The sequence below is a fragment of the Leiobunum rupestre genome, chromosome 6 (assembly GCF_980474605.1).
Source record: "Leiobunum rupestre chromosome 6, qqLeiRupe1.1.hap1, whole genome shotgun sequence".
Classification (NCBI taxonomy): Eukaryota; Metazoa; Arthropoda; class Arachnida; order Opiliones; family Sclerosomatidae; genus Leiobunum; species Leiobunum rupestre.
Genome location: NC_143389.1, coordinates 67638529 through 67651765, shown reverse-complemented (window position 1 = coordinate 67651765; position 13237 = coordinate 67638529). Strand labels below are relative to the sequence as shown.

General features: G+C 32.7%; 1 protein-coding gene across 2 annotated transcripts; it reads right to left on the bottom strand.

Annotated features, from left to right (window-relative positions):
* Positions 1–1141: 1141 nt before the first annotated feature.
* Positions 1142–13237, bottom strand: Faf2 (Fas-associated factor 2). Of its 2 annotated transcripts, none has more exons than XM_090177251.1 (12): positions 13114–13237; positions 12046–12114; positions 11260–11363; positions 9253–9374; positions 8755–8784; positions 8304–8440; positions 7758–7843; positions 7049–7140; positions 5140–5317; positions 4901–5072; positions 1584–1727; positions 1142–1495 (listed from the first exon to the last, which is right to left on the bottom strand). In XM_090177251.1, the coding sequence occupies exons 1-12, from the start codon at positions 13168–13170 to the stop codon at positions 1316–1318; spliced, it is 1371 nt and encodes a 456-aa protein (XP_090033377.1). In that variant the 5' UTR covers positions 13171–13237; the 3' UTR covers positions 1142–1315. The 2 variants fall into 2 exon arrangements, with proteins under 2 accessions (XP_090033377.1, XP_090033378.1); XM_090177252.1 differs by having other exon boundaries at positions 8304–8404.

Genomic DNA, 13237 nt, shown 5'->3' with positions numbered 1-13237 from the left:
CTCATCTTCAATACAATAAGAGTATGATGATTTACACTGTCGAATGCTTTTGACATGTTGAGGAAAGCCACCACCGCGTACTTGCCTGCTTCCCACTCCCTAATGATACGTCGAAGTGAATGACCAGGCAGAAAACCTGATTGCAGTTGGCACAGTACCTCATTGTAAATGCAGTAGTTAATTAGTCGATCATGTGCGCATCTTTCAGGGGTCTTTGATAGGGACTGTAGAACAGAAATTCTTCTGTAATTTCCTGGGTCTTAAAGATCGCCTGCTTTGTAAATTGGTACCACTTTAGCCAATTTTAATTGAGCTGTTGATAATTTTACTCAGTGCAGGTGCAATAATTATTGAGAGACATGAAAATCCATCAGTACCTGATGCTTTACTATTTGGCACAGATTTCAAATTGTTAAACACAGTTTCAACTTCAATATCTTGAAATTTAAATTTAGTATCCAAATGTGTAGTAAATGTTAACGGATTAATCAAGGTACTCTGTGGTATAATTGTTAGATTATTAGTAAATTAATCGTGAAAATGAGTGGCTATCTCTGGTTTCTTGTCTATAAACAATAAACTTCACTATTCCAGAAGTTAATGAACTAAAGCCTGCCAGATCGTTATATTTTCCACCGAGAGCTTGTTGCAAAGTACAAAGAGTGTACGAGATGGGATAAAGAAGAATTAGTCATCAAAATTTATAATTTTTGACACTCCAGCGCCAGCAAGTGTTGTTTTTAAGAACATCTCTATACAAGTTAAAAACGCGCATGGACCAAAAAGAACGCTTCCAATGCATAGCCATCTAGTTGGCTTTTTCAATGTTGAGACTAGCTCTCAGTAGATATTTCAAAGGCACAAAGGTAGGGGTGAAACAATTTTTGGTGTTATGTAAATGAAAAGTTTCTCCTCAGCTTATAATTCCACTCAAAAAAGTTTTCTCAGATAAACGGTGAATGACAACAGTCTCGCTAGAGGAAAAATGGTAATAGAACACTGGTTCACAATAAATATAGACCCTTTCGACTGCAGACAGTCAAAATAGTGTCTAAAAATAAAAACCTATCTGATAACTTTCATTTCAGTAAGATGAGAAATTGTTAAAAGATTACTTGCCAGTAATTAAGGAAGACCAATGTATCATAAATACTTTAATATGAAGCTTAAATTGCTTGTGCCAAAATTACAAAATTTCTACATGACCAAATGAGAAAATACCAGCAACTAAAAAAAATTGCCTCATAACCCCATGTACACAAGGCATTTTTCAGAATGCATTTAATTTTAAACGCAAAAAAACTTTAAACAAAAACTAAGCATCTAAATCTTGAACAAATAACATTTCAGATTTTCCTAAGTTGGCCTCAGCAAATGTAGGTGGTTCTGGACACTCTGATGTAGGTTGACAAGGCAGCACACGTAGTGGATAGTTCGTTACAATTTGAAAACTTTGCGGAGCCTCTTCGTGACAAAATACAAAATAGAATAAATGCTGCAAAATAGAAAAAAATCAGCTAGAAATCATAATTTGGCCGTTCGTTGTTTATACTCTCCCCTTCAGTTGCATTCTTTTTGCTTACTTTTAATGAATGATCTTTCCTAAAACTTCTTTCAAGTCTTGTACCATTAGGAAGTTTAATAAGGACACGAATGGTGTATGGATCATCAATAGAAGGCTCTGAAGGAATTTGATCAGCTAATTCAATTTTTTGACGTTTGAGATCCTAATAAAATGAATTTTTTTTAAATTTTGATAGGCCAAACTTAATTCTTCTAAAAAAGGCTTTTATATAAAATTCGAAATAAGGGATTTGGTTTATGATAATGAATTTTATGTTCCAATCCAATAATTCAATATTATTTTTCCAAGTACCCGTAAGTGTATTTTACTTATGAGGGTGAATGAAATTTTCGGGTGAAGTGCATTACAGCCTCGCATAACTTATTTTTGGATTTTTTTTAATCAGTGGTTGCCAAGGAAATCATTGATGGCAAAATTACTTCGCAGAAATGATAAATCGTTTACTTATATATTTTCCAAAAAACTTTGATTTTTCCTGTTTTTCACTGATAAAGCACATTCCGTGCCTTTTGGATTGCAGTAGGTGAAGCAACCAGCAGTTAGCTTAGGTAAAAAAATTGTTTTTTTAAATTAATAACATGAGTTTTCATATATGCCAGAAATATTTAGCACCACTGGATTCCTTACCATCGAGGGATTAATAAAAAAAAGGACACGATGGGCTGTAATGCAATTTTGCCAAATTTAAAAACGTGTCATTTCTTAATCACTTTATTTATATGTATGATTATTAGCAAAGCAGACGTAAATGAAAAAGTTAAAATAATGTTTTTGTCTCTTACATTTCTAATGATTTAATTAATATAACTATAAATATACAGGGGGTCTTCATTTGATCGGCCCAGGCATTTTTCCCAAAAACTATACCTTCTAGAAATGTAAATTTTCAGTATGTACTCTCTCATTGGAGATCGTTGTTATTGTGAAGTTCAGAAAAATCGTGAAATTTTTCACGGTTTTAGAATTTGTCGTTTTTGATCGCTAGGTGGTAGACGAAAAGTTTCAATGAGTAAGTTGTAGAGCATACTCAAAAACCTTTAATGCAGTTGGTATGGTCAAAATCGTACATTTTGTCACTGAAATAATAGGTCATGAAAAATAACAAGTTGGTACTACCCAAATGTTTTTATGCCTCATGTTATTGTAATGTTGATTTTAATTAATAATTACTATATCAATTGTAAAATAAACAAAAAAATCTCGTAGCTATAGCTATTATTTCAGTTAAACTTGCAAATTATTAGGCCTTAACATCGTAGATTTACCATTTAGTCCCGATCTCTGCTCTTAGATGGCGCCACACTCTCCACGATTTAAGTGAGCGTTATTCTAGTTGCGGTTTATTTCTTTTCAAAAGTCGTGTTATTATTTTTAAAAGGTCGCATTTTAGTTTCTATCATATATCTACTTTATTTAGGAACTAAATTAATCAAATTATCAAAAGCAAAAGTTTAATATTCACGTATTTTATAGAGAACTATTTTTCATCGTGGCGGAGTACAACCGATACCTTAGTGTCCCTGTAAAGAGGCGAGGGGGAAGTCATTTCCGAACCCCAAAAATTTTACGCCTCAAATAAGACGTTGTGCGGTTGGACCCAAGTGCCAGACTTTCTCCCCCTATTTACTTTTGATAGCGCATGTTTAACAAGTCGGTTGTTTCAAATGTTATATCCTGACAGTCAACCAAATTACCACACTATTTTCCGAGCTGTTGCTGACTTCGAAGCAGATGGCAATGTGAATCCCAAATTCCGCGGACCATCGAGCAAGTATAAGAATGGCATGCTTCGATTTGGACTTGTCAAAATATTATGTCTGGAGTATCCTTAACCACCATGAATTTCACCCATTTCGTGCCTCGTGCCACGCTCCACCAAGCACTTCACGATGGTATTCAGCGCCTTAGGTTGGATTTCGGTAACTGGTTCAGTACCATGGCGGATGCCAACAGAGATTTCCTCTGTTTGATCCTTGCATCCAACGAGTGTTCCTTTGGAAGGGACGGCCCATTTAACTGCCAGAATAACCATATGTGGAGCGATGTAAATCCGCACTGGGGATTTCCACATCAAGTACAATTCCGTTTAAGCATCTAGGCAGGTCTACTAGGAGATCGCGTCATTGGGCCATTTTTTCTTCCGAATCGGCTTAATGGGGTGAGCTACTCGGCTTTTCTACGAAATGAAGTAGCAGAAGCATTGGAAGATGTCCCTTTAGTCGATCTGCCACACCTTTAGTTCTTGCATGATGGTGCACCTCCTCACCAGGAACGACATGTAGTGCAATACCTCAACACAGAGTTCCCCGAGCGTTGGATTGGGAAGAATGTGTTATAATTGGACTTTTTGGACTTTACCATATAACTAGAACTAATGACATTAACCTTATGGAATGATTACTAATGATGTGGTGAAGTGCTGTGTATACTAATGTTGCCGTAGTTAGGTGTAATAGTTATTATGTATTGTGCCTTTGCAGTCTGAAAGTTAGTTGCTTGTTTGACGTGGGTCATTAAGGCTGTTCCCTCCTCAGCTCAGTATTAACGTTATAATTTAATACATTGTAAATATAATGTTCTAACAATTAAATATATTTATATTATTTATTTGATTGCATTCATTTCCAGTTAATTAGTTAACAGAATGGTCCAGTGCGATGGCCTACTAGGTCCCCAGATTTCACACCGCTGGACTTTTACCTGTAGGGATTTGTCAAGGAAGAAGTATACAAGACGACTTGCTCCAGAAAAACATTGCAGCATTTTGTAAAAAACTTTCTGTAATTCCTTATTATAATAATTGCACTTGTTCTAACACTTAATTTGTAAAAGTAAAACAATTATTTGACAATCATTACAATAACATGAGGCGTAAAAACATTAGGGTAGTACCAACTTGTTATTTTTCATAACCTATTATTTCAGTGACAAAATGTACGATTTTGACCATACCAACTCCATTAAAGGTTTTAGAGTATGCTCTACAACTTACTCATTGAAACTTTTCATCTACCACCTAGCGTTCAAAAACTACAAATTCTAAAACCGTGAAAAATTTACGATTTTTCTGAAATTCACAAATAACTACGATCTCCACCGAGAGAGTACATACTGAAAATTTCACATTTCTAGAAGGTATAGTGTTTGAGAAAAATGCCTGGGCTGATCAAATGAAGACACTGTATAATTTGGTGGCTAGCTGAAAAGTTGCAATATGTGCACCCTAAATTTATCAATAACTCATAATATATTCATAAAAACTAAATTTAAATCCACAACAAAACTACAAAGCCTTTTCTTGACGACTTTACTTACTTCTCTTTGCCTGAGAACAGCTTGTGCTTTATCTCTTTCTGCTTGTTCTTCTTTTTGCAAGCGTTCTACATTTTCTTGTTTCAGTCTTTCTTTTTCTTGATCAGCCTTAAGTGATTCTAAATATGCTTCATCTTGCTGTTGCCTCAATGTTTGATTTAAACTAAGTTCTTGCCTAAATGACAAATTAGTAACCGTCAGTGTATAAAATTTTAAATACAGAAGCAAACAAAAGTACTCGCCTTTCCATTCGAGCAACAACAAGAGAAGACTCGTTTTCATCCATAATCCTTTGAAGTCTGTCTATGAGATTTGATGGTGAAATGAAACCTTCCATTCTTGCAACAACTGTCATCCTATTTTCCCTTAACACAATGACAGCTAAAAATGGGTAGCTATTTTCTCTCAATGCTTGAGAAACTAAATTACAAAATATATTTTTTTACACAGAATATTTTGCTATATTTTAACGCTCAAAAATAAATCACCACAGAAAATTATATTTCATAATATAACATTTATGTATACTCGTCGCTGTGGTAGCCCTTCAACTAGCTATCCCCTTTCCCATGCTTATATAGCTTTACGAAATGGATATAGAGGGCTCTACCTCTACTCTCATACATAGCGTAACATTTCGGTGTAAAATATTGAGACATGTCCAGATTGGTTGAGGGCGAACGAAAGTTTGTCCTGTCTCACGACTGGTGGATACCTTTAATAGGTTTCATTTCTATCATAAATATGTGGCATCATTAGGTAGTCTGACCACTGTGTCGGATATAAGTAGGTCTTTCACTGTTAGTAACATGACATGGCCGTAAACAATTGTTGGAAACTTTTTTAAGCTTAATATTTATTCCTAAAGCTTGGGACAAAATTTTAACAGGCATCTTTTTCATTTGAACAAAAGTTAATTAAAATATCAATATTCTATATCTTTGTTATTGTTGGTTTTCAGCCTACGTGATTCCTCATTTTCTTAGATATTCATGGCAGAAATGAATAATTTCATGGTTCATGGCAATTAATCATTATTTTGAATATTATCGTAGTTTGAAAAATTAAGTTTGAAAAACTTGTCTTAATATTTCAAAATATATCCTCATGATGAAATAGTGTACATTGTAAAACAATGCAAACTTGAAACTAAAAGGGTCAAATAAAATAAATTTAAAACCATCTTACCTAAAGATTAAAATTATAAATTAAAGTGACAAAACATTGCCAATTTTGTAAATTTTTGAGTGAACTGAAATCTTTAAACTTAAAAGTATCCAACTTAAGGTATTAATCCCTTACCAAAAAATAAGTTGGATTTCAGTTGGTATTTAGTTTGTATACACATTATTAGTTGATATTGAGTTGGTATTAAGTAGGCTCACGTTGTCAGCATATTTCAAGTTACTATTAAAGGGGTAATAAGTTGTTATTCAGTTGGTAGGAAAATACTGCTTTTGCTAAGTTTATAATTAGTTGGTTTTTAGTAGTCAGGAAATAACAATATTTTTAAGTTGGTTTTTAGATGTTTCCCTAGTAGGATTTAAGTTGCTTTTAAGTAGTTAAATGTAAATGTTGATTCTGGTTTAGTTGGAAATAAGTTGATTAATAAAGAGGATTTAAGTTATTTTTAAGTAGGCATTTGTCCCAAATACAAACTGAAAACCAAGTTGAAATACAAGTTGTCCTAAGTGGTTTTTAGCCAACTTATTTTTTGGTAAGGGAATTAATAATAATCAGCTAGGCTACCCTTACCAAAAATTAAGTGGTCTAGGAACTTGGTTTTAAGTTTGTATTTGGGACAAATACCAACTAAAACCATACATAAAAACAACTTATTACCAACTAAAACCATACTGCCAACTTAATAACCACTTATTACCCCTTTAACTAGTTTATTGAAAAATGCTGACAACTTAAAACCAACTTAATACCAACTAAATACAAACTAAAAGCCAACTTATTTTTTGGTATGGGTAATAGCCAACGCACCACCTAGCGATTTTATCCTGCCTTTATATCAGTTGGCCGGGTTACAATGCGTAGGATGGTGGGTGCAAGCCCTTCATGCAACGTGAGCCAACAGCTGCCTACACTCATTATTATCGATATGGTATTTACATTTATCATAATACATGAAAGGGAACCTACCTCTGTAACCTTCTGGTGTGTTCACAGAACATGCCCAAAACAGCATCCGTGTATTTACAAAATCAATAACATTTTTATTTCCTAATGTACTCCTGCAAGTAAATAAAGTTATTGTCAATTAAAAAAATAACTCAGTGTTATTACTATAAATTTATATAAATATTAGTTAAAAAGTGGAAACTACACCACTATGGAATAAAATGAAAACAGTAAATTAACTAGCAATAATTTAAAACGTCTACACTAAACTGCTCAGATAAATGATTGAAATGTTTCAAAGATAATTATTTTTTTACAAAAATTAAAAATAATAAATTAATATTTTCACTAGGAATGTATTTATTTTTACTTAGGGGAGATGAGAATGAGACATTTTTTGGTTTTGATTTTTATACCCCTTATTCCCGAGAACTAAGTAAGCTCCTTCCCCCTAAAAACATCAAATCAGCCTAGTATCTCATTGGTTCTCTAAAATTGACATCTTCCGAAGCGTTTGAAGTTGGTGACGTAACTTATTGGGGCCTTTTTCAAATTAGCTGACTTTTCGAAAAGGTTTTCAATTTCCCTGACCAGGTCGTGAGCGAACCCTGTTATATGTAAATCTTGAAAACTGACAGGTAAAAGCCCGCAAAGACATGGTTACTATGCTTAAGCATATTGGGAAAATAGCCATACTTCACCATGCACAAATGAAAAAGTTTATAAATACCTGCAAAAAATTGGAGTTTCCTGGTGTTCATCACCATGCAGATATACTAATAAAAATTTAAGCTCCTTTTTAGCATCATTTAGTGCCTAAAAACTAAATTAAATTAGTATTCAAAAATTATACTTAATGCCAAGTGGTGTACTTGACTACTTTATTTCCTATAATATATTATTCCGTATAAATCAATCAACTGATATATCTTATTTATTTATTTATTCAGCGTGTCTATACTAGGCAATTGGAATTTCCATAAAATAAAGTGGCCTTCTTGTTTACTGTTTTTACCCCACTTCTAAAATGCTTCATCAGTTCTCCCACTAAAGTTAACTTATGAATTCGTCCATAGGCTTGACTGCACTATCTCAAGAAAAAGTTGGGCAGTCATTGCGAATTTATGGAAAGGCCTATTATAATACCAAACTAAGCTTCTGTCGATTAGAAGGTTCCCGGCTCCGACCAAATGGAAAATTTATCATTTGAATTTCTTTTAAACTTAATATAACCTATAGATAACAATTTTTTTTTTATATATCCATAAAAACCTACCTGGCTGTAAATTCCTTGATAAAACACTGGATGTAAGCTTCCATATTTAACTTCATATGTACTTATGAAATTTAATACATCTTGTAATGGATTTGTTATTGCTATAAAAGATGTACGCATTTGAAATTCATTTAAGTCTGAAAAATTACACATTTCATTGATTATATGCCTAAGCATTCATACAGTTACTAAACTTTTCTTTCAGTTTAGTCTAAATTAAAACATGCTTTACTTAGGGTAAAAAGCTGGTACACATATTTATAGAAATATAAATTAACAAATTTTATTTTAATGTGTACCAATAAAATTTCCAAAAAAAGTGATTCCATAAAAATACTACTTTACAATAAGTTAGGCTAAAACGAAGAGCACCACTGTAAGCCCAAGTCACCTAGTGACTTCTATAACCTATGATCCCCATTTAAAAAAACTAAAATAACGAATAACTTACATCTTCTTGGATCAGCCCGAATGAGACTCACTGAAAAAAACAATTTGAGTTTTGTTAAAAAAATTACAAAAAATTATAATTTTTTTTAACTAATTAGAACGTTATATAAATTTTAAGTTGGACAACTAGCGAAAACAGCGTTAAAGAATATTGAGCAATTATTTTTAATGAATTTTTAGTTTGGCTTTCTTTGTCTCTAAAACTTTAACAAAACGAAGATTAGTCACCGCTGAAAGTTTGAAGCTTTCAATTTAACAATTTAGTTAAAAAGATATAGGTGACAGCATGGTCTCCAAGGTTAGAGACAGCCTTATTAATTTTACAGAAAAAACCTTGATAACTCAATAACAAAATTCAAATTCATTTAATTAACCTTTAGTGGAAATATCTTGAGTATAAAGGAGCTTACAAAAATCATGGTGTGAGTTCTAATCTCCACATTAACAAAGGGTATCCCAAATAATTTATTTTACAAGCGTAATTTTAAGTAAAACTTACATGTGAACCTCAGAAGATTGGTGAAAGTACTGTAGATGAAGGTGAATGGAAAAGTAACAAGAAAATATCCCCAACCAAGTAAGCCATGTGGCTGCCAGGACCTCACTGCATACTGTGTAAATCTAAATAACAAAGGTAAAATTGTTACAACATAAAGAACCAGTAGTACTAAAGGATTCAGATATTAATAGAATCAACAAGACTAAGTTACTGAAACAGTAATAATTCTAATTTTTCACATGCCTACATGACAAAACTGGAATTGCTGAATGAAATATTTCTGGTTGGTCATTTACCATATTTGCCAATTAAGAAGCCAACTGCAATCCATATTAAAGTCAAACCAAGTCAAAAGTAGATTCGACATTCATATTATAAACCCAATTTTTTCCTTATTTGCCAGCTTTCATTTGTCATTAAAAACTGTGCGATGGTGAGTGTTCACAAGATAATTTTTTCTTGTTAATGCAAAAAAATCTCCATTATGCCTAACACAAGTGTCTTGCATCAACACTCACATCACAGCCTTTTGACCTTTCAGAAGGACCTCCAAGCTCTATGTGCGAATTCCTGAAGGGTTTATTATTATTACAATTCCTTCACACATTTATGAAAGGGTACTTTCTTTGTAATTTATAATTTTCTTCTTATTTTTTTAAATATTAAATTTAAATCTTTAAATTCCATTGAAGTAAATTTTAATTAATGAAATTTCATTTGTCATGAAATTACGAAGAAATTTATCAAAAACAATACAAATACTACAATGATTGATTTGCTATCCAGATAGCTCTGAAAGATTTTTAAATTAACCAAAGACTTGTTCTTCATCAAATTGGGTAAAATTTTATACATTAAAATATGAAGTTAACTTATGTGCTATAATTGAGAATTGCTTTAATACTTTTCATTTAACCCAAATTTTTTGATATAAATCAATTCGATCGGAAGTTTGTAATATATTGCTTACGAAAGAAGTATTCATCTGCGCAGAAAATTAAACATGTACCTTCACACGCTTGACACAGATTCATTTGGACACGAATTTCCAGCCAAATCAGGGATATGTGCATCAAGATTCAAAGATTACCCTGAGTATTACTTTTCCTAACCATGTAAAATATTAAAATTACACAGCATAGGAATATGTATTAATTAATTAATCAACTTCCCTCTGTAATAGAAACTCGCTATTTGTTAAAATTCAAAAATCAGGGGGAGCCTGTGAAGGTACATGTTTCAAGCGAAATGGTGTTGCCCAGAGACCTTAGACACCAACCTATCATCAGAGATAAATTATACCTTTCTGGTTTGATTTAAAATTTCATGGCATGGACAGAAATAGCCAATATAGTATCACATTTGACGTTCTCCCAATGTCAAATTTTACTGATAATCTAAAGCCATTGACTATATAAATCATTAGGTCGCTAAGAAATGCAAACTCTCCTCAAGCTGTTATTAGTCTTTGTAAGTGTCAGGTAACTGTGAGCTAGAAATCACCATTCACCACCAACGGCCTATTTGAATGATCAGTCACGGCATTAAAAAAATTAAATGCTTTCAACAGTAAAATTAACATTTATTTTGGCAACATATTGATAAATTATTGAATCAAGACAAAATTTACTATAAAAAACATAACCTTCATTTCTACAGGTTTGGATTTTTTAATGAGACCTAAACGAGTTTTCATTTGCATTTATCATCATCACACTAGGGCCAGCAGTAATTTTTCAAACGAAGAGAGCTAGGTGTGATTAGTTTAATTTTTCAAAACTTCCAATCACTTAATCATTCTGCAACGGACTACCATTAACCAAAATCCTCAAGTGTCATACTTGATTTATTATGTCACTTTTGATATAAATGATAAAGTTTTGCAATTTTATAATAAAAAACACGTATTTTCTGATCACAAATGTGTTCTACAGTTTAGAACGTTGTTAAAAAAAATTTAGCAAAAGATAAATGAAGCAAATAAAGTAATTATGTATTTTAACATACGAATGATTTACAGGTGAAGCTGGTGAAGGAAGTGAAGATGTTTGTGCTGACGTATATGAAGATCCAACTGGCTCCTGTATGTTTAGTGTGTCTTGAACAGCGCTCTAAAATGCAATGTTATAATTACATACACAAAATTGGAACTGAAATATATGAAAGCCTTCTTTGACCCAGATTTTATAATCTTTTGTTAATGAACTAATTTGCACCTATTTTCATATAAATTTTTTTTTCCCCATTTGATTCATAGCGCTTTGCGTTTATTGTATATTTTACTTTTTAATTAAATTTCTCTAACATAACCACAAACAAACTGAACAGTCATAGAAATATTTCAAGAATGAAGTGGTTTTTCATGCAAATCTCTAAAAATCTAAAAAAAACATCAAATTTTAAAGTTTATATGTTGTATAATATCATTTAATTCACAGCTTATTTCAACGAAATTTTAACAGCCATTCTTTATTCCACGATTTTCTGATTGTACAGTTATAATTGTTTTAATACAATATAATTTGAAATCAAATCGCTACCTGAGTAGTAAAGTCAAGTAAGTCGGGAAAAAAAAACCCTATTTGAGAAAAACAAGTTTTTGTTTTAAATATGTAATTATGACAATAGTAAACTAAAAATTAAAGTGCTTTATTACTTTAAGTAAAGATTAACGCATAAAAATCATGAATGGATTCTTATTTCCAATTTTTTTTCAAAAGTTCCATCTCAACTTGAGCATAAGAAAATGTTTTGAGCAGGCAATTAGTATTGACAATAACAAACTTAGCTTACCTGTATGTCCCAATTATGTTGTTGCAAAATCTGTCGACAGCTGTCAATATCTTCTAACTGAACAATTTCCTAAAATGAACCAAATTGAACTATATCAATTTAAAGTAAGGCTGTTGTGGTTGTTGGTGATTAAATTCACGGCTGGCTTATATTGTTGATGTTTACATCACAGCTAAGACCTGCCTCAAAACAGCCACCATCATATTATTTCGTGCTCTTCGTTTCGCGGCGAGCGTTGGCTTTTAGTGGGACACTTATATGGCAAACGTTCTAACTAATTTCAAATGGAACATGCTCGCTTCGCGCCGCCGTTTTAGGCGCCTAGTTCTGGTAAACTCTGTTGTTCACCGCCACGGAGGTGCCCTTGCGCCTCTTTCCGCGGTGGCCTCTCAGTGGTTTCGTAAACCCTGCGGTCTACGCACGGTGTCTAAGATGCCTCCGGGATTCCGTATTGCGTGCCGCAAGCACTCATTCCTTCCCTCATCCATTCGGGACTGGAATTCCTTGCCAGATCATCTTAAGGGCTTTCCCGTGCAAACTCAATTCCAGAACTCTATGACTAACAATTGTAAGTGTCCATAATCTCTCAAGCTATTTTATTTCACAATTTTACTACCCTTTTTCGTTGAATGTATATTGTTTTTGCTAATTGACTGTACATATCTCATTTCTCACTGTCTTGACGTGATGGGTCTCTGACCTTTTGTTGAGCTAATAACGAACTAAAGAACTAAAGAACTAAAGTGGTTCACCATCGAAACTTCTGTTGAGGCATCAACTTCTTTGCTAACAGTTAATTACTCTTCAGCAAAGAAGATACATTTTTCATAATTAAATATTACATATTATGTAAATGTTAGAATCAAATTGTTTATTGTTATAATTCTAATACTTAAACAATATCTCTGACTTTCAAGTTTGACGGAATATTAACCAAGGCTTCACTAGGGTCCACTAAGTCAAAGCCAAACGAAGAAAAAATATACCATACCTTACCTATTTTATGGCAATGGCAGAGTCAATTCCTCTTATAATTGCAGTAAACAAAAATATTTCAATAATATTTACCTGAAATTGTATTAGTTTTTCAGTTTGAGATGGAGATAACTCGTCATTATCCGCCATTTTAATACATTGATATAGCAGACGACAGTAAAGGAATATCAAAGCTAGAATCGAAATTACCAAGTCA